Source organism: Anomaloglossus baeobatrachus, chromosome 5 (assembly GCF_048569485.1).
Source record: "Anomaloglossus baeobatrachus isolate aAnoBae1 chromosome 5, aAnoBae1.hap1, whole genome shotgun sequence".
Taxonomy (NCBI): Eukaryota; Metazoa; Chordata; class Amphibia; order Anura; family Aromobatidae; genus Anomaloglossus; species Anomaloglossus baeobatrachus.
In genome coordinates this window covers 153,772,789-153,792,360 of record NC_134357.1, presented here as the reverse complement: position 1 = coordinate 153,792,360, position 19,572 = coordinate 153,772,789, and the positions used below count along the sequence as shown (strand labels likewise).

The 19,572-nt window shown below is 42.2% G+C and overlaps 1 protein-coding gene across 1 annotated transcript in view; it reads right to left on the bottom strand.

Moving 5' to 3' along the window:
* The window catches only part of LOC142309808 (microsomal triglyceride transfer protein-like), a 164,547-nt gene that overhangs the window by 128,306 nt on the left and 16,669 nt on the right, over positions 1 to 19,572 (bottom strand). The window contains exons 2-5 of the mRNA XM_075347265.1: positions 16,536 to 16,723; positions 11,089 to 11,205; positions 7,813 to 7,920; positions 3,896 to 4,012 (exon numbers count right to left, since the gene is read on the bottom strand). Of these exons, the coding sequence (XP_075203380.1) occupies positions 3,896 to 4,012; positions 7,813 to 7,920; positions 11,089 to 11,205; positions 16,536 to 16,723 (530 nt within the window). The remainder of the gene's footprint in view (positions 1 to 3,895; positions 4,013 to 7,812; positions 7,921 to 11,088; positions 11,206 to 16,535; positions 16,724 to 19,572) is intronic.

Sequence of the window (19,572 nt, the reverse complement as noted above, 5' to 3'; positions counted from 1 at the left end):
ATATGGTCGTGTTACACAATCTACAAGTGCACAAAGATATCACACATTCACCACGCGACAAGCGGGCCTGTGTACCCCCAAATGCCAGGGCTGAATGTGAGACCCAGTCCGGCCCTGGTGGCCATGATCCAGCGACACGGCGTCTAGTACCGAGTGTCAGCCTTTCTGCAGAGATGTGAGTGTTGTCCACGGGAGAACATAGCTGCCCATACCCACGATTTGGGTTCAGGCTGCTGTGGACTTTAGCTCTATGCTACCTGCAGAGGACATTCTTGTCTCCGCAGCATAAACTGACATGCTGAGGCTCGGGAAGCTGCGCCACAGGTTGGTTTATGCTGCGGAGAAAAGAAGCACATTTGACATAGGATTTCTAAAAATCCTTCCACTGTGTTTCTACTGCACAACGCAGCGCTATGGATGCAGGGAAAACACTCTGCGCCCAAAACGCTGCAAACCCTGATTGTGGGCGCACAGCCTAAAATGCTACAATGGATGAATAGATAGATGTCAAACAAATATAACGTCCCATTCCCCTGCATATTCTAAGCTGGCGCCCTTTAGTGCCTTTCATGTGGCACTAAAGGGTGCCTAGCCTTGTATTTAGCCCCCCCAAAAAATTAATAATGAAAATAAACGACGTGGGGTCCTCCCTATTTTTGATAGTCAGCTAGGGTAAAGCAGACAGCTGTAGCCTGCAAACCACAGCTGACAGCTTCACCTTGGCTGGTGATCAATTTGGAGGGCTCCCCAGGCGTTTTTCTAAAAAAAAAACAACAAACAAACAAACGTGGGGTCCCCCCCAAATTAGATCACCAGACAAGGTGAAGCGGACAGCTGGGGTCTGGTATTCTCAGGGTGGGAAGAGCCATGATTATTGGACTTTTCCCAGCCTAAAAATAGCAGGCCGCAGCCGCCCCAGAAGTGGCGCATCCATTAGATGCACCAATCCTGGCGCTTCGCCCCAGCTCATCCTGCGCCCTGGTGCGGTGGCAAACGGGGTGATATACGGGGTTGATACCAGCTGTAATGTCACCTGGCATCAAGCCCTGGGGTTAGTGATGTCACGGCATCTAAACAGATACCCGACATCACTAACCCAGTCAATAATAGAAAAAAATAAAGACAAAAAAAAATTTATTTAAAAAAAACCTCCCCGAAACATTCCTCTTTCACCAATTTATTGAAAATAAATACATTTCGGTCACTGTAATCCATTTTGGAGGTCCCTCGGCGACTCTGGACCTTCTAGAATATGGGGGGCACGTTCAGGGAACGTATCCCCCATTTTCTGGAAGAGCAAGCTCTCCATGAGCAGAGTGGGTGCAGTAATCTGAGAATACTGCACTCACACTGCCCCGGTCCAACCTAGGGCAGAGTGACCTGCAGTAACCTCATTCCAGAATATGAGGGGCACGCTCACAGAACGTACCCCCCATTTTCTAGAACAGCAGGCTCTCTATGTGAGGAGTGTGGCTGCAGATTACTGCACTCACTCTCCCCCGGTCCACAGTGCAACAGCATGTGCAAGCACCGCGGTCAGCGTCCCTGCTTGCAAGGATCCAGCTGACAGGCGCTGTCTGCACATGCGCCGCCAGCTTTCCAGAGGGAGGCGGAGTGATTGCGGGGACAGAGCAGCAGCAGCCAGGTAACGTAAGACCGGGGGCTGAGGGGGGGGGGTGACGGCGGGACCTGGGGACACCTTTCTGTCGCATGTGACGTGTCACATGCGGCAGAAAGAGCAGGATGAATGCGGCCGCGCGCTACTGTGCGCTGCGCACCGCCATCGTGCACGCTCCGGAAGAGGGAAGGGGGAGCGCTCTGGAGAACCGGAGGGGGCTCCGGGGGACCAGAGATCTCCGGTGGACCAGAGGAGGGGTCAGGGGGAGGACATTTCCCTCCGATCTGAAATGTTTGATCATTTCAGATCGGAGGGAAATGAATGCAGAGCCTGCGGCGGCGGCAGTTTTCGGCGCGCACCGGCGCCATTTTGGATGTCCAGTGGGGGTGGGGGTGGTGGGGGTTGATTTCTCCGGTACCGGGGGCTTTGGGGGCACTAAAGGATTATATTTCTTTATCATCTGACATTTTTGATCATGTCAGATGAGAAAGAAATCAGTATTATTTGCCATTTTTTTTTTTTATGTGTACGTCGGTATACGGTGTATACCGGCGATCACATTATCGGGGTCCAAAAAAAACACCCCGATTCATAATCTTGGGGGTCTCAGCTACCTCCGGTAGCTGAAACCCCCGAGATTTTTCGTCACTGGGGGGCGCTACAAGCTTTTTCCGGCCTGACGTCTCAAGACGTCGGAACAGAATAAGTACCCTGTTTTTCCGACGTCTTTAGTCGTTAGGCCGTCGCTATGGGGTTAAAGGAGTTGTCCAAGTTTGTGATGAGCCTGCAGTCACACTGTGTGTCAATCTATGTGACTGCAGACTTCTGAATTCTCACAGTGCGCACTCTGCACGCTGTCAGGATTCTCTGGTGACGGCGGTGAGAGTGGGAGGTTATGAGGCTGCAAGTATGCGATTTACATAGATGTGGTCACGTGCTGAACTGACATGCTCAATGAAAATGAATTGACTAAGGCTGGACACATCAAACCAGAATGTGGCCAGAAGTAAACAAATCTCATACTTGTGCTCACATGATCGTCCATACTCGTCACTGGCACTGGAGAATCCTAAAAGTGTGCAGAGCATGCATTGTAAGAATTCAGAAGCCTGAAGTCACGAATAGATTCACTGCAGATTTTCATCTCTAATCTGGACAATTCCTTTAATTACAAAATTAAGTAGTGTAGTATCCTCAGCTCTAACAGCGTGTAATATACCCACTGTCACAATTCAGCTCTGCTCGCTGGTCACCACATGGCCACTCCACTCATATGTGATTTTCATACTTGCATGTGACAATTAGCTTTTCTTCATCGTTTCTCATTGAACATTGAGAGAATTATTAAGAGAAGCTCATTACCACATGACTGTAAGTGTGCAAATGACATATGAGTGATTGGTCACATGACGACCACCCACATTGCTTGGTGGGGGTGGGGGGCGTCAAACTGAATTCTTGCCCCGGGTGCTGGAAAGCCAAGATACACCTCTGGCCAGGGGGGTGGCTCATCTCTAGTCAGTAGTCCTGCATATACCACTATCCAGATTCTCTGTGATCCATCAAGACCTGCTCCTCTGCTCATCTCTTTCAGACTGTATTGCTCCCTTTTACCTACATTTAGAAAATCCAATTTACCAGATGACTAGTGATGGGCCAGCGTGCACACCACAGCTCATTACCTGATTGAGCCTCGAGCATCAAAGTTTGAAAATGCTTGACTTTTCCATTGACTTCCATTACACTCAGTACTCGAGTTGCGTTGGAGCAACCTTGTGCTCAATCGAGTAACGATCAGTGGTGAGTATACTTGCCCATCATTACAGATGAGCCCTTAACAGTTTGTCATGCATATAATTTTTGGAAGCAATATGGCCTAAAAAATATAAAGATACTCTTCTAAGCTTTCAAAAGAATAATGAAAATATCTGTTTTATATTTATAGAAAAAAAAGGCATAATGGAGTGGTACCTTCATTGGAAACAATATTCCTCTAATCTTGAAGAATCCCTTTGATGTAAATTTCTGTTTCTTACTGTGTTACTACTTAATGTGGCTGTCCAGCAAAGATTGACTTTTTCCCCATAAATATTACGACTGTTCTGTATTGGCTATATTTCATAATATATAGAACCAGATTCATAGAAACGATGAGCGCCCGTACTGCCTGTAGACAATGGCAACTTATTTTTTATTAAAAAAAATAAACAGCCTTTAGTTGTAATCCTTGATTACTCATAACTACTGCAGCTTGTACAACAAGTAACATGGTCTCACCTTATGATCGGATTCATGGCCAAATTGTGAGTTAACGCAGCTCTCAAAATCTTTTGTCTTGCTGATGAAATCTTTGGACATGTTGTAAGTTACTTGACACCTCCCTGAAACATCTTCCTAAAAGATACAGAAATATTACATTAATGACTGCCTCTTTTGCCAATATATTGTATGTTTATAGACTAATGCGTCCATTTGTCAATTTGTCGATTTACACCAGCATTCTGGTGTAAAACTCCTTGAATATTGCACATTTTTGGAATATCTTATAGTTGCACATACATTTTGGAAATTATCATGTTTTTATATCAACTTTTTCAAAAATGTCCCATTTCAATTTTCAAAATTTATGCCACAAACATGTATATTTGACAGAAATGACTGGAATGACTGGAGTACATTTCTTACAATGACGCACTCCAGCTGAAAAATGCACCAAATTCAATGCGAAATTGATGCATCTCCCTCAAGTGTACCCTGAATGAAGACTAGTCTTTAATGCGCCAGTGTTGATTAACTAGGGCCTAAACCTTTAAAGGGAACTTGTCAGCTGATTAATACTGACCAAACCATGGGCTATATGGATTAAAGCCTGGGTGCACAATGGCAGTTAGGTATATTTTTCACTGAGAAAATATAATTTGAAAAGCCAGCCGTATACCCTAGGCAGAGACAAGATTAGACCGGCACAGTCTCGCCGGCTTCTCCCTGCACCATTCTACATATATGACAGGTCTCCCTCATGTGCATACTTAGAAAGAGACCTGTCAATCACTTTGTATGCACTGGGAAAAGTGACAATTTTTAAACTATATTTTCTCTAAAATGTCAGTGTATTTCAAAGCAAAATATACTTGTCTTTTATTGTGCGGTTTGGACAGATTGAATCAAATTACATGTTCCCTTTAATTTATGGATTGAAAAATTGTAATAGAGCCAAACACTGAAATCATCAGTAGTTTCCCAGTGTATAACATATCTGCTAGATATATTTATGTGCAGAGGTTCTAACGTCCTGATAAAATGTTAAGGGCATGTTGATACACAGCAGCGCAGGCAGATCACTGCACCATTACTACATGACGTAAAGTTTGTGTATTTACAATACAGTCATGGCCAAAAAAGTTGGCCTCCTTGAAATTGTTTCTGAAAATGAAGTATTTCTCCCAGAAAATTTACTGCAATTACACATTTTGTCATATACATGATCATTTCCTTTGTGTATGTTGGAACAACAGAAAAAAAAACAGTAAAAAATGCAAATTGGTCATAATTTCATACACATCCTCAAAAATGTTCAGGACAAAATTGTTGTCATCTTTCCTTAGTGTTAAGCATGTGATGTGCAGTCAAACTCACCTGTGGCAAGTAACATGTGTGGGCAGTATGAATATTAGGCCTAAGACACACGGCATGAAAATCGGAGCGAGTGGAATGTGATAAAACATCGCATTTCACTCGGACCAATTCTAGCCTGTGTGCCAGCTCCCATGAGCGATTATTTTCTCAGACCTAACTGGACCGAGAAAAGAAGCGCAGCATGCTACAGGTGTAATGTGTTCCTGGTTTCTCTTGCACCCATTCAAGTCTAAGGGGCGAGAGAAAAATCGCACTGCACTCAGAGTCCACCGATGTACTGCGAGTGCAGGGCGAGATTGGCAATAGCCAGCAACGGAAGAAAGAGGGAGATAAATCCCTCCCTCCCCTCCGCAGCGCCGGTCCGCCTCTCCTCAGCACTGACCCACTCCTCCTCAGTGCCGGCCCGCCCCCCGCAGCTGTAGTCTGATCGCACGGTCGGTCCTCAGTCGCAGTGACACTCGCATGACATTCGGCTCCTGCTGTGCTGCCAGCGTGAGCAGAGTGTCATGCGAGGATCGCAGTAGTACCCCGTGTGGCTCCACCCTTATACTTGAAACCAGATAAAAAAGGGAGAGGTTGGCTCAATCTTTGCATTCTGTGTCTGTGTGTGCCAAACTAAGCATGGAGAACAGAAAGAGAAGAGAACTGTCGAAGGACTTGAAAATCAAAATTGTTGAAAAATATAAAAAATGTCAAGGTTACAAGTTCATCTACAGAGATCTTGATGTTCCTTTTTTCATGGTGCACAACATAATCAAGAAGATTTAAACCCATGGCACTGTAGCTAATGTCCATGGGTGTGGACGGAACATAAATTGAAAGATTGCAACACAGGATAGTTCAGATGGCAGATAAGCAGCTCCAGTCAAGTTACAAAGAAATTCAAGCTGTCCTGCATGCTCAGGGTGTATCAGTGTCAGCGCAAACTATTCGTTGATATTTGAATGAAATGAAATGCTATGGCAAGACACCCAGGAGGTCCCCACTGCTGACACAAAGACCTATAAAATACTAGACTGCAGTTTGCCAAACTGTACGTGTGTAAGACAAAATCTTTCTGGGAAACCGTCTTGTGGACACAGGAGACCAAGATAGAGCTTTTGGCAATGCACATCATTCTACTGTCTACAGAAAACGGAATGAGGCCTACAAAGAAAAAAACACAGTACCTAGAGTCAAATATGGTGAAGGTTCTCAGATGTTTTGGTGTTGCTTTGTTGCTTCTGGCACTGGGTGCCTTGATTATGTGCAGGACATCATGATATTTAAAGATTACCAAAGGATTTTAGATTGCAATGTAGTGCCCAGTGTCAGAAAGTTAGGTTTGGTCCAAAATTCCAGTTGAGAGGTGTAAGAAGTTGATGATGGTTATAGGAAGTGATTGATTTCAGGTAACTATTCCAAAGAGTGTGCAAAAAAAATATTAAATTGAGAGTCCGGACAATTTTGTCTGGCTCATTTTTGGAGTTGTATGTGAAATTCCTTCCAATTTGCCTTTTTTCGCTTTTTTTTGTGTTGTTCCAATACACACAAAGGAAATAAACATGTATATAACAAAACATGTGTAATTGCAATAATTTTATGGGGGAAATATTAAATTTTTTTCTTGAACAATTTCAAGCATGCCAACATTTTTGGCCATGACTGTATTTGAAGATTTTCCAAAAGCCAACCTTTTCAATACTTCCTATAATATCTAATGCAAGCCGGACTGCCCCATTTACAATATCACCTAATTTATTGTAAGACTATTGATTTATAGTATTAAAGATAATAGAACAGTTTGTAAAGTTTGAAACTTTTTGATGTAATGTTTTTACAGCAAATCACTATTTTTGTTTTCAGGAATATTTTGTAACCATGTGGACAATTTTTATTTCTGCTTTTTTTTTTTTCACTTCCCTTCTTCCAAGAGTCCAAACTTTTTTATTTTAGCATCCAAATAGCCTTATAAGGGCTCTTTTTTCAGGGTGAATGGCAGTTTCCAATGTCACCATTCATTTTATAACGTAATATACTGAAAATGGAAATAAAAAAGTATGGTGAACTGGGAAAAAATGAAATTTTGAAATTCATTTTGGCGTCTTGCTTTTACAGCATTCATTATGCCATATTAATGTCGTGTCATCATGTTTCTTCAGGTCAGTGGAAATATGGCGATACCAAACTTCTGTAGTTTTTATATTTTAGTGGCTTAGTTCAGAATTTTGTGAAGAAAAAAATTGGATTTCTGTCTTCATTTTCTGAGACCATATTGTTGTATTTTGTTTGTCAGTAGAGATGTGTTAAGGTATTTTTTTTAATGTAGAGCCGTCATTGATGTAATTTTGGGGTTTATGCAATGTTTGATTGCGTTTTTTAGGGTGTTGCATTCACTAAAAACTAAATTCTGGTGTTTTGATTTTTATGTTGCTATACAGAGTTTTCTTTATGTGTTTAATAGCTTTAGATATTGATAGATCAGATTTTTATGAATTGGGTAATACCAAATATGATTATTTTTTCATTTCTTTACAGGAAAATGGGGGGTGTGTGTGTTTCTTTTCATAGTCACTTACCTCTAAATGAGTCCCAGTAAGTGGTTGAAACTGAAAAAGACTGACAAGTCCCCTCTTTATATCAAGCACTTGACTGTCATTTTCACATTTACTGTACAAACCTATAACCTAGAAGGTAAGCAGACAAGGAATTAGTATTAATTCAATGGCGATGATAATTGATCTTAGTAAGGCTGCAAACATATGAGCAAGTCCATATGTATCAGCGCATTGACAATAGCCCAAAAAATGAATGAGACTTGTGCATGGTGTGATCTCACGTGCACTAGCACAATGTTTGGTCAGTGTGCTGTTCATTGTGACTGCAAAGTGGCTGAAACACATTCATATGAATGTTTTATTTACATGTATAGCATGGTAACTTAAAAGTCATTGTTCTTTCCACAAACTTTGCAGATATCAATTATACACAAGAGTATTACACTTTGTAATATTACTTATCTTCTTCTTTCTCCACTTATGAGCCACTTCTTCCCCTCCCTCCTGACCTCACCATAATGTATGGTGAAATATGATGTAAATATGGATCTGCAGAACATACACTGTACAGCACAGAAGCCATCTGAAAGGCAAGCTATCGCGTAGAAGCATGGAGACCTTCATATGACATCATGGGCGAAATCAGTTATTGATCAGCAGTTCATCTGTGACTGGGCTACAAGGCATTAATAATGGTTCATGGAGATCAATCTTAATGTCAGGTGGATATAACACCCCAAACTATTTGTATGCGCATGTAACTCTTTCAAATAGGGATCTAGCAATACCTTTTCCTAGACAGTCAGATCCTTCTTACTAAGTAATCAGTATTTTAATCAATATGCAAATGAGGCTGAAGGACTATGGTACATCTGAAGACTCTGTTACTCCAGGTCTATTCCCTCTTGACTGATGGCTCCTTTGTCTAAAGTCACTCGGCATAGAGGCTGTCAGCCAAGCAGGAGGAGGTGGCGCTGGGTGATGAATAGAGCTGATGTATGGCTTTGGATTTACTATAGCTCTTCAGCCTCTTCTGTAAATCAATAATAGACATAATAATGTATTATAATAATAATAATAATAATAAAATGATTTGTAAGTAACTGATGAACGGACTGGCCACATAAAGGTATTGCTGGACTTGTCTTTGAAAGAGCTACATGTTCATATAGATAGATTATTTTTTAAGGGGGAGGAAATCCTGTTTAACGATTACATTAAAATAATCATAAACAGCAATTTTCAGCTAAGAGAACAAGCTCTGGTTTAGTTTCTTCTGTCAATGGCAAAACTGCCACCTTGTGGTCAGATCAACACTATTCAGATGTCCAGCGTATATATGATTTTTCACTGGGAGCTTAACTGTTTAATGGACCTCCTGTGTATTAATATATATGATTAGCATATTTTTGATTGAGCCAATGTAAAGTATAATGTAGTCATTCATATTCTTATGACTATGGCTTCTAACTATGTGTAAAATGTCTCTTGCAGAATATAACATATTGTCCTGCTCATCTAAAGAAATGAGGTTGGGACATCAATATCATCTAGGTAGAATTTAACGCCTGCATTTATTGAGCAATGAAAAATATACTGGATAGCCCCCTAAGCATAGTGGTAAAAGAGGATATCCAAATCACAAAATCCTTTCCTAATTTTATCTTTAAAGGGGATTCCCAGCTTCAGAAGAAAACTCCTGTCTCTTGGCACAGTTTCTTTTAAACCAAGTGTGCATTTCTCACCCTCCTCGTGTCCAGTGTGGGGTCTCCACTCCACCACTGCAGCTCGCCGCAGCTCTGTCCTATGTTATTGATTGAGACTTGAGCTGCAATACCAAACTCAGCCAGTGCTAAGAGTAAAGAGATGAGCCTAGTATGCCATAAAGGGCACCGAGCGCTCATACTCCTGCAAAGCTAATCAGTGCCATCAGTCATATCTTACTGCTCTGATATTGGAGAGGACATCATTATTATTATCCTGGAAAATCCCTTTCAATAGTGCATTGTAAATGGATTACATGGATGGATTCATAGAACCAGTAGCTTCTGATCCAATAATATCTACTATGCTTCTGCATACCACTAATTAAAAAAAAACAAATACCACAAATGTGACGCCCCTGGACTATTCAGGTCGTCACAGGGTACTGCACAAACTATCCTAACCGTGCAGTATTCAACCCCTCATGGGTTTGGGTCTCTATCCTGCAGTGCTGCCTTCATCATCATTCACAAATCCTAGATACAACTTGCACCACACCTGTCAGCCACACCAGTGGGCTGCTTAAGCAGGAATAGGGCTGCTCACCTAGGGGTCAGACAGGGAAGGGGGAGGTGTTAAGTTCAGGCAGTTGAGTGGTAACCCTCGAGCTGTGAGGAGCTCTGAGGAAGCTTGGAGTTGGAGCTCCCAGAGGAGAGGAAAACTAGGTCGCAGACGGTGGTCTGGACCTAGAGGAGTCGGACCCTCGGTCGCAGGGGATTGAGGCTAGGTGCTTGGGACCTGTCAAGGAGGAAGGTCAGCAGCCTGGTCCTGGACCGGGACCGAAGGCATGACAGGATACATGGACTCTAGGTCGGGGAGAAGCTTCAGGCAACCCGGCAATTAACCTGCAGAGGACAGGGCCTATATGGACTGTTCCCACTAGCTCCAGAATCGGGGCACTAGCACTAGCGCAACGAGGGGGATAGGGCTTTCCTAGCAAGCAGCCCACTGAAATCCCAAGCATGAGCCCTGAGAGCAGGCTCCTCCACTTAGCCACAGTGGGGAACGGGGCCCAGATAGCTCCAAGTTACCGCAGCGGCGGTACTCCCAATTACCGCACACCACGGGTGGTGTCACAAACTATACCATATCCCCTGTAAATACCTCCTTTACATTTGAATGTGACACCTAAGGCCCCTGGTCCGGAGATCCTCGAGCCACAAACGGACACTACCCCCGGATCCGGGCGGTTCGATCTGCTGCTGGGGCGGCACACATACACTAATGTGTCCTATTTTGTGGACCAGTATCGTCATGTACAGTACATGCATTAAAGTCACACAAAGCCAGGCATATATACAGGTTGCAGACATGGCTGGCATCTATTTTTAAATTGTCATCTGCACCCAACATTGTTTAGACAAGTGTACTTTTGGTCCATGTGGCTCATTTTTCAATACAGCATTCTGGATCCGGCTTAAAGCCAGCTTAACCTGAGCATAATATGGGTTAATTTTTTAAGCTAAATTGCTTTCAGTTAAACACATGATCAGGTCGAGACACTGTAAAATGTATTACCTAGACATAACATACCTTTCCTGAGCTCCAGTGGACAATAATGGGGTCGTTCAAGCAGCTTCTCCTCTCAGCGCTGATGGCTATATATTCTGTTGTTTCTGAAGACTTATTTTGAACAGTAAAATCTTTAACCTAAAAGTGGAAACAATGTATAATTTGCAGCTTAAGTGTAAGAGTAAATTGCAAAACCCAAAACACTTTCTTTAGCCATACTGTATAGAAATGTATCAGTAATCAGGACGCAGTGACCAGTCACAGTTCCTACTTTCTCTTAATTACTTACATATCTGAAGGCGGGGACAGTGAAGCCGGCGCTAATTGGGCGCAGGGAATGCTAATACCACTGGAAAAGCGCTGGCATGGGAGGTAAGTATAAGCTGTTTTATTTTAACAGAGGTAAACATGGAGAATGAGAAGGGGTTGTCCCAGGGGTAGACGTCACTTCTCATCAGCGACCTGAGTCTTGCAGTGGGCAGCATGAGTCAAGACTGGTTGTTGCTCAAAGTCTATGAAGCCTCAGTCTAAGGCCAGAGTCACACTTGTGAGGGACTCGTGCAAGTCTTGCATCACATCACCCGACATGGCCTGTAGCTCACCGGACAAGAGCGTCTCAGCTGCAAAGAAATACATGCAGCTGACCCTCTCCAGTCAGGAGAGTGTGTGGCCACGCCGGGTGATGCGATGTGAGACTCACGCGAGTCTCTCGCAAGTGTGACTCCAGCCTAATGCTCCATATCCTTTGATCTAGGTAATCAAGGAACGTAGTGGGAGCAGCTGTACTACATCAGAGCTGGGAAATTTGCTTTCTAATAAAATGGTGAACGAGTGACAGTGTCTTGTTTTATTACTCTCTTGTTATGTCTTTCAGGTTTCCATTTGTGGACTACAGTGGAATTCCTGGACAACGGCAGACTTGAATGGCTTATTTTTTTTTTTAATAAAATGGTGAACCAGAGAAAATGTGAGGGAGTGTTATTTCTAATAAACTATGTGTTTTTGTGACTTTTTTTTTTCACTTACTGGGTTAGTAATTGTGGTATATGATATGTGCCTCTCCATTACTAAACTCTGGGCTTGATGCCAGCTGACAATTGACAGCTGACATCAACCCCATCTAATTGACAGCTGACATCAACCCCATCTACCATTACCCAGAATGCCATGGAACCAGGAAGCAGGAACAGCTAACATGAAGCACAAGAATTGGAAAATCTTATGTGATGCTCCACCGCAGAGCTAGCTGTGGGCTAGTATTTTCAGGCGGCTGGAAAGGTCCCAACAACCATGGACCTTCCCAGCCTGATAATACCAGCCTGCAGGTGTCTGCTTTATCTTTGCTGTTTAGCAAAAATCGGGTGAACCCCAAGCCATTTTTTAAAATGATTTATTAGGTTAAACCAGACTAAACACCGTTTAGTGCCACATGAAAGACACTAAAGGTTGCAAGTGTATATACAGTATGTAGTGGGGTTGTGACTTGTGACATTATATAGATTCAGGATATCTATCTACAGTCATATGAAAAAGTTTGTGCACCCCTATTAATGTTAACCTTTTTTTTTTATAACAAATTGAGTTTTTGCAACAGCTATTTCAGTTTCATATATCTAATAACTGATGGACTGAGTAATATTTCTGGATTGAAATGAGGTTCATTGTACTAACAGAAAATGTGCAATCCGCATTTAAACAAAATTTGACCGGTGCAAAAGTATGGGCACCTCAACATAAAAGTGACATTAATATTTTGTAGATCCTCCTTTTGCAAAAATAACAGCCTCTAGTCGCTTCCTGTAGCTTTTAATGAGCTCCTGGATCCTGGATGAAGGTATATTTGACCATTCCTGTTTACAAAACAATTCCAGTTCAGTTAAGTTTGATGGTCGCCGAGCATGGACAGCACGCTTCAAATCATCCCACAGATTTTCAATGATATTCAGGTCTGGGGACTGGGATGGCCATTCCAGAACATTGTAATTGTTCCTCTGAATGAATGCCTGAGTAGATTTGGAGCGGTGTTTTGGATCATTGTCTTGCTGAAATATCCATCCCCTGCGTAACTTCAACTTCGTCACTGATTCTTGCACATTATTGTCAAGAATCTGCTAATACTGAGTTGAATCCATGCGACCCTCAACTTTAACAAGATTCCCGGTGCCGGCATTGGACACACAGCCCCAAAGCATGATGGAACCTCCACCAAATTTTACTGTGGGTAGCAAGTGCTTTTCTTGGAATGCCGTGTTTTTTTGCCTCCATGCATAACGTCTTTTTGTATGACCAGACAACTCAATCTTTGTTTCATCAGTCCACAGGACCTTCTTCAAAATGTAACTGGCTTGTCCAAATGTGCTTTTGCATACCTCAGGTGACTCTGTTTGTGGCGTGCTTGCAGAAACGGCTTCTTTCGCATCACTCTCCCATACAGCTTCTCCTTGTGCAAAGTGTGCTGTATTGTTCACTGATGCACATTGACCCCATCTACAGCAAGATGATGCTGCAGGTCTTTGGAGGTGGTCTGTGGATTGTCCTTGACTGTTCTCACCATTCTTCTTCTCTGCCTTTCTTATATTTTTCTTGGCCTGCCACTTCTGGGCTTAACAAGAACTGTACCTGTGTTCTTCCATTTTCTTACTATGTTCCTCACAGTGGAAACTGACAGTTTAAATCTCTGCGTCAACTTTTTGTCTCCTTCCCCTGAACAACTATGGTGAATAATCTTTGTTTTCAGATCATTTGAGAGTTGTTTTGAGGAGCTCATGATGCCACTTTTCATAGGAGATTCAAATAGGAGAACAACTTGCAAGTGGCCACCTTAAATACCTTTTCTCATGAATGGATACACCTGCCTATGAAGTTCAAAGCTCAATGAGGTTATAAAATCAATTTAGTGCTTTAGTAAGTCAGTAAAAAGTAGTTAGGAGTGTTCAAATCAAGAAATTGATAATGGTGCCCATACTTTTGCACCGGTCAAATTTTGTTTAATGTGGATTGCACATTTTCTGTTAGTACAATAAACCTCATTTCAATCCAGAAATATTACTCAGTCCATCAGTTATTAGATATATGAAACTGAAATAGCTGTTGCAAAAACCAAAATTGTTATAAAGAAAAAAGGTTAACATTAATAGGGGTGCCCAAACTTTTTCATATGACTGTATCTATTCTATTATATTTCTATTATTTTTCTAGCTATATTTACGTTTTTTTGTACTTGTATGTATATGTGTGTTTGTGTGTATTGGGACATGGGTAGTTTTAATGTTTCACATGAGATGGTAAAGGTTTGTATAATAAACATGTTTCTTTGATTTGGGCAACTTCCTGTTTGCTCTGCTGCTTGTTTATCAACCAACTTTATTGAGACAAAAACACATGCATTAAAAATACATAAAAAAATGCATGTCATAAAAAATGCCAACAAAAACTCATACAAAAATGCAAAGACGCCAGTGCACTTAGGTGTGGGATTGATACAGAAATTCAGCTGCGTCAAAAACTCAACAAACCCTGATCGTGGGAATGACGCCTTAAGTGGTCCCCACTGCATAAATGTCAAACATGGACACTAACTGCTGTTTATGCACAGAGTATAGCACAGAAAGGAGGAGGGCCATTTACATCTAGGAGCATAGATTTTGCTGGAGTTTTTGTAGGATAGCAAAATCACTTTTCCAGAGCCCTTTTTGCTACTAGTAACGTGGAACCCTCCCCTATTTTTCTGTTCACAGATGAGGCACCTAAGTGAAAGCTTGTTTTTGCGGAATGAGTTGATCTTTTTATTGGTGCTATTTTGGGGTACATAACATTTTTTAATCGTTAGCACTTTTGTTGTGGTTGCCACCACTTGGACCATTTACTATAATTAGCCAGACGGTGTCACTTTGGACTCTGACTCTTGTTCCAGTGCTGTCCCATCTTTTTACTCATGGATACAACTATGGTCATCTATGCTTTTGTTTATGATTAAAAAGACTGAAGCAGAGAAGAAAAGAACAGATGGAGACCATAAAGACTCCGTCTGCCTTATTATGGTGCAATCACTGGCTGCTTCAGGGGTTCGGTCTGAATTGCAAAATGAACAAATAAACAGCATTTCAGTATGTTATAAGGAGTTTCTCTCAGATAACCTGTTGTGGCATTTCTGGGGGGTTTACTCTCTAAAAACCTATTTTAACACCACAAGTAGGTTTTCCTCAGGTTTTCTTTTGAGACATCACCACTTGGGTTCCTCAAGGTAAACCAATTGGTGTTCATTTAATACCCTGCTAGGCAGGCTGACCGCATAGAATGATCATTAATACAATTGTTCTGTGTACATAGAATGTTATTGTTCTTGGCAGCACATGTGAGGTTTAGTCAGGACGATGTGCTACTGTAACGCTCTCCGGGTCCCCTGCTCTGCTCCCCGGCTCACCTGCCACGCTCCCCGGCTTCCCTGCTTCGCTCCCCGGTCTCCAGCCTCCATCGCCTGCGGTCCCCAGGCGGCCCGGTCCCCGCTCCCGGCGCCCATCGGCTACTCAGCCCCAGCCCGGCTCTCCTGCTTCCTGCTCACCGCTCCCTGCCCTGGCTTCTGGCACCCGGGCCTCGCGCATGCGCATTAGGGCGCGCGCGCGGTCATTGACCCTCTCTTAAAGGGCCAGCGTCCACTGACAGGAAATTGAACACACAGGTACAGGGTATAAAGGGGTTTAGTGTCCAAGTGGGCGGGGCCTGTTCTTCGTGTTTCCTAAGCTAGGAGTCAGGTCTCCTTGTGTCTGTGATATACTTACCTATCTCTCTTCTAGAGCCGCTCCTGCCTCGCCATCCGGTCCTGCCGATTCCCGAACCCCGAACGCTGACTATCTGCCATCCCGTCAGTCCGTTCCATCTCTGATCCCTGTGGTGACCCGTCCTCTCGCTCCATCGGTTCCGGACTCTGCCTGACAACATCTCGGCCTCTGAACCTGAGCTCCGTCACCCGGACTACCATCAGTGACTCCGTGGTCCCAGGGACTTCTCCATTCCACTCTGTTGCACGGACTGTCCTGCTACCCGTAGTGCTCCGGCTACCGGACCCCTTGCCTTCAGTAAGGTGTTCGGCCCAGTGGATCCACCTCCTGGGTCTGCCCGTCCACCTGGCCCTAACAGCTACATAGAATAATGAGTTTTATCAAGTCTTAACATTTTTTTGCCTGATGGATGAGCGTTTTGCTCATTAATTAGGTAATGGGCAACTTATTTTGAATGGCTGATCATTGGGAAACAAACGTTCCTTGGATCGCTCATTTCCATTTGTTGCTCAGTATAAATGCACCTAATAATGACATCACAAGATGGTTTACTTACTTTATATAATTGCAACATATCAAGAAGATTTTAGTCATTTAAGTAACACTGGTGCAATAACACAATAATAATAATAATAGTTTCTAAAGGTTACTGATTTGCTACCTGCAAAATTATTTGAAAAAAGCACACACCTGGATATTTAGAAGCTGCTCGTGTGACTGGGCCTTGTTTCTCCACAAAACGGAGGTGTCTATAGTGGCATCCATCTGTAACCTGGAGGTTGGCATCGATGTCTGGGCAGAATGTGCTAAAAAGAAATCCACTGTGTAATGATAATGATAGGAGGTTTCTGATTGGAAACATGGCACTTCAGTGAGACCTATAGAAAAAAAAACAAGCAAATTGTATCCATAGAATAGATAGCCATAGAACGAGCGTCCCGTGGCTGGTATCATCTTTGAGTAAAGCAGTGGTCCGCGGTGCACTGCATTATCATTATTAGTCTCCGCTCTTTCAAGTAATTTTTTTTAAAGCTTAATCACCTCTGTAACAAACCTATTTATAATCAAAGATTTCCTGGAGTTAAAGCACTGAAACAATTCTGTTTTCAACAAATAAAACAGAAGTCGTCAAGATGTATGTTGGCTAATTCAGTGATGTGAAATAAATTAATTCCAATATTTTGGTTCCCTACATTATGCTGCAGTATGTTGTTGGGTGAATGCAAAAAGAATGTTTTGCTTTTTGTTTTCTTTTAAAACATGCCAAAGACTTGCTGCCCAACTCAGCTGTACCAAGGAAATAGGGACTGACCGCTATATCTATTCCTGTGTTCATAGGTTTAAGGCTATGACCGCACTTTGCGTCGTCCTACTTGCAGTTCTAAACGCACGTTTTTGCCTTAATTGATTTGGCCAAAGTTGCCTTTTCCAGAAATTTACCGCTAAAAACGCATGTGTATTTACCGCGTTTTAGATGCGTTTTCAGCGCTTTTTACATGCTTTTTCACCTGCGTTTTGACAGATGCGTTTTGAACATCAAGACACTGCTAAATAAAGTTTACACAGTCAAATAGAATGAAAAAAGAGAAAAAAATCAAAACATTTAGAATTTGTGAATTATTAAAGGAAAAAGTTATTTTTCATGAAATTATAGCGGTTTTATAATATTTAATGCTAAAATAGCAATAAAATCATAATTTTCTTTAATTTAATTGTCGGACTATGTGTGTGTGTAAAGGGACATATTAGTCCATTATTTTAATGTCAGACAAGCATGCGTTTTTGAAGTCCAAAACGCATGTTTTCTGCACCTAAAAAGCAGGTAAAACGCAGGAAATGTGATATTTCTTGGTTTTTGCCATTTCACATTGACTTCAGTGTTAGCAAAACGCACCTAAAATGGCAAAAACAATTGACATGCTGCTTCTTTAAACACATGGTTTTTGCCACAAAATTTGCAAATTAAACGCAGCATTTTAAAACGCAAAGTGCGGTCTAGAAATCAACCTTTTCCATAGACTATTATGGAAAAGCAAAATGCATGCCTTTTGGCATGAAAACACTGCAGCTCAAAACGCTGTAGAAACGCAGGTAAAAACGCAAAGTGCGGTCATACCCTTAGGCCTTGTATTGGCAAAGGTTCAGGCCTTTTAGAAAGAGCCATACACATGTACTATCTCAGGGGCTGTTTATTATATTATTAGAGAGAACAGATTGATTCATAGTTAATCAATTTCATTTCAAATTTCTCCAAAAATTGAGATTTAAAAGAAACCGAAATAATGTTAATCCATACATTGCACCCCATGTGACTACAAGGCATATCATTGATGTCAATTCCATTTGCCTCACTGCACATGGCATCAGTGAGGCCTAATACACACATACACACACAGTCGTGGCAGAAAGTGTTGACACCCTTGAAATTGAGCCATAAAATGAAGAATTTTGCCCAGAAAATTATTGCAATTACAAATGTTTGTTATGTTTATTTCCTTGTGTGTATCGGGACAAAACAATAAAAAAGGCAAATTGGACATAATTTCACACAAAACTCCAAAAATGGGCAAGTCAAAATTGCTGGCACCTTCAGCTTAATATTTCCTTGCACACCCTTTGGAATAAATAACTGCAATCAATTGCTTCCTATAACCATCAAACAAGCTGCTTACATTTCTCAACTGAATTTTGGACCATTTGTTGTTTGCAAATTGCTCCAGATCTCTCATATTTGAAGGATGCCTTATCCCAGCAGCAATGTTAAGATCTCTCCATAGGTGTTTGATGGCATTTACATCCAGACTCATTGGCACCACTACAGAACTCTCTAGCACTTTGTTTCCATCTATTTCTGGCTGCTTCTTATTTGACTGTAGGTACTGTGTTTTTTTTCTTTGTAGACCTCATTCCATTTTCGGTAAACAGTAGAAAAGCTTTTTTGATCTTGTTTGCCCACAACATGCCTTCACAGAAGGAGTTTGGCTTACTCACCTGCTTTTTGACAAACTGCAGTCTAGCTTTTTTATGTCTCTGTGTCAGCAGTGGGGGTCCTCCTGGGTATCCTGACACCGCATTTAATTTTATTGAAATGTTGACTTATAGTTTGCGCTGACACGCTAGCGATCTCGTTAGCGATGTGACACACCCAGATCATTGTTACGATTTGCCGAGATCACTCATAGGTTGTTTTGTAGCGGTCACACATACCCATCTCACAAACGATGCTACATTGTTCAGCGATATATTGTTTGACCAAGGCGGTTGTGTGGACACCGTCACACAGCATTCCTCCCAACGATTCCAGCAACGTCAGAGTGGTATAATTGTCCATAGCATACACCCTGGCATGACACCAATCAGAGCGGAGGAAGCGAGGAGCATTGCTCGTAACGACACGCCCGCGTTGCTGTTGACGGACGCACTAACGATGTTGTTTGTCGTTGGCAGGGTGTCAAACGTAGCAATTTGTCTGCTGCGTTCATAACGACGAACAATATTTTGAAAAAGAATGACGTGTCAACGATCAACGATTTTTGCCAGTTTTACGATCGTTCGGAGTCGCTCGTAGGTGTTACACGTAACAACGTCTCTAACGATGACGGAAGTACGTCACGAAAACCATGATCCCGACGACATATCGTCAGATAAATCGTAGCATGTAATGGAGCCTTTAGTATGTCTTTCGGCAGGTTCACGTGTGAGAATATATAGACCAGTTCTCGACCGA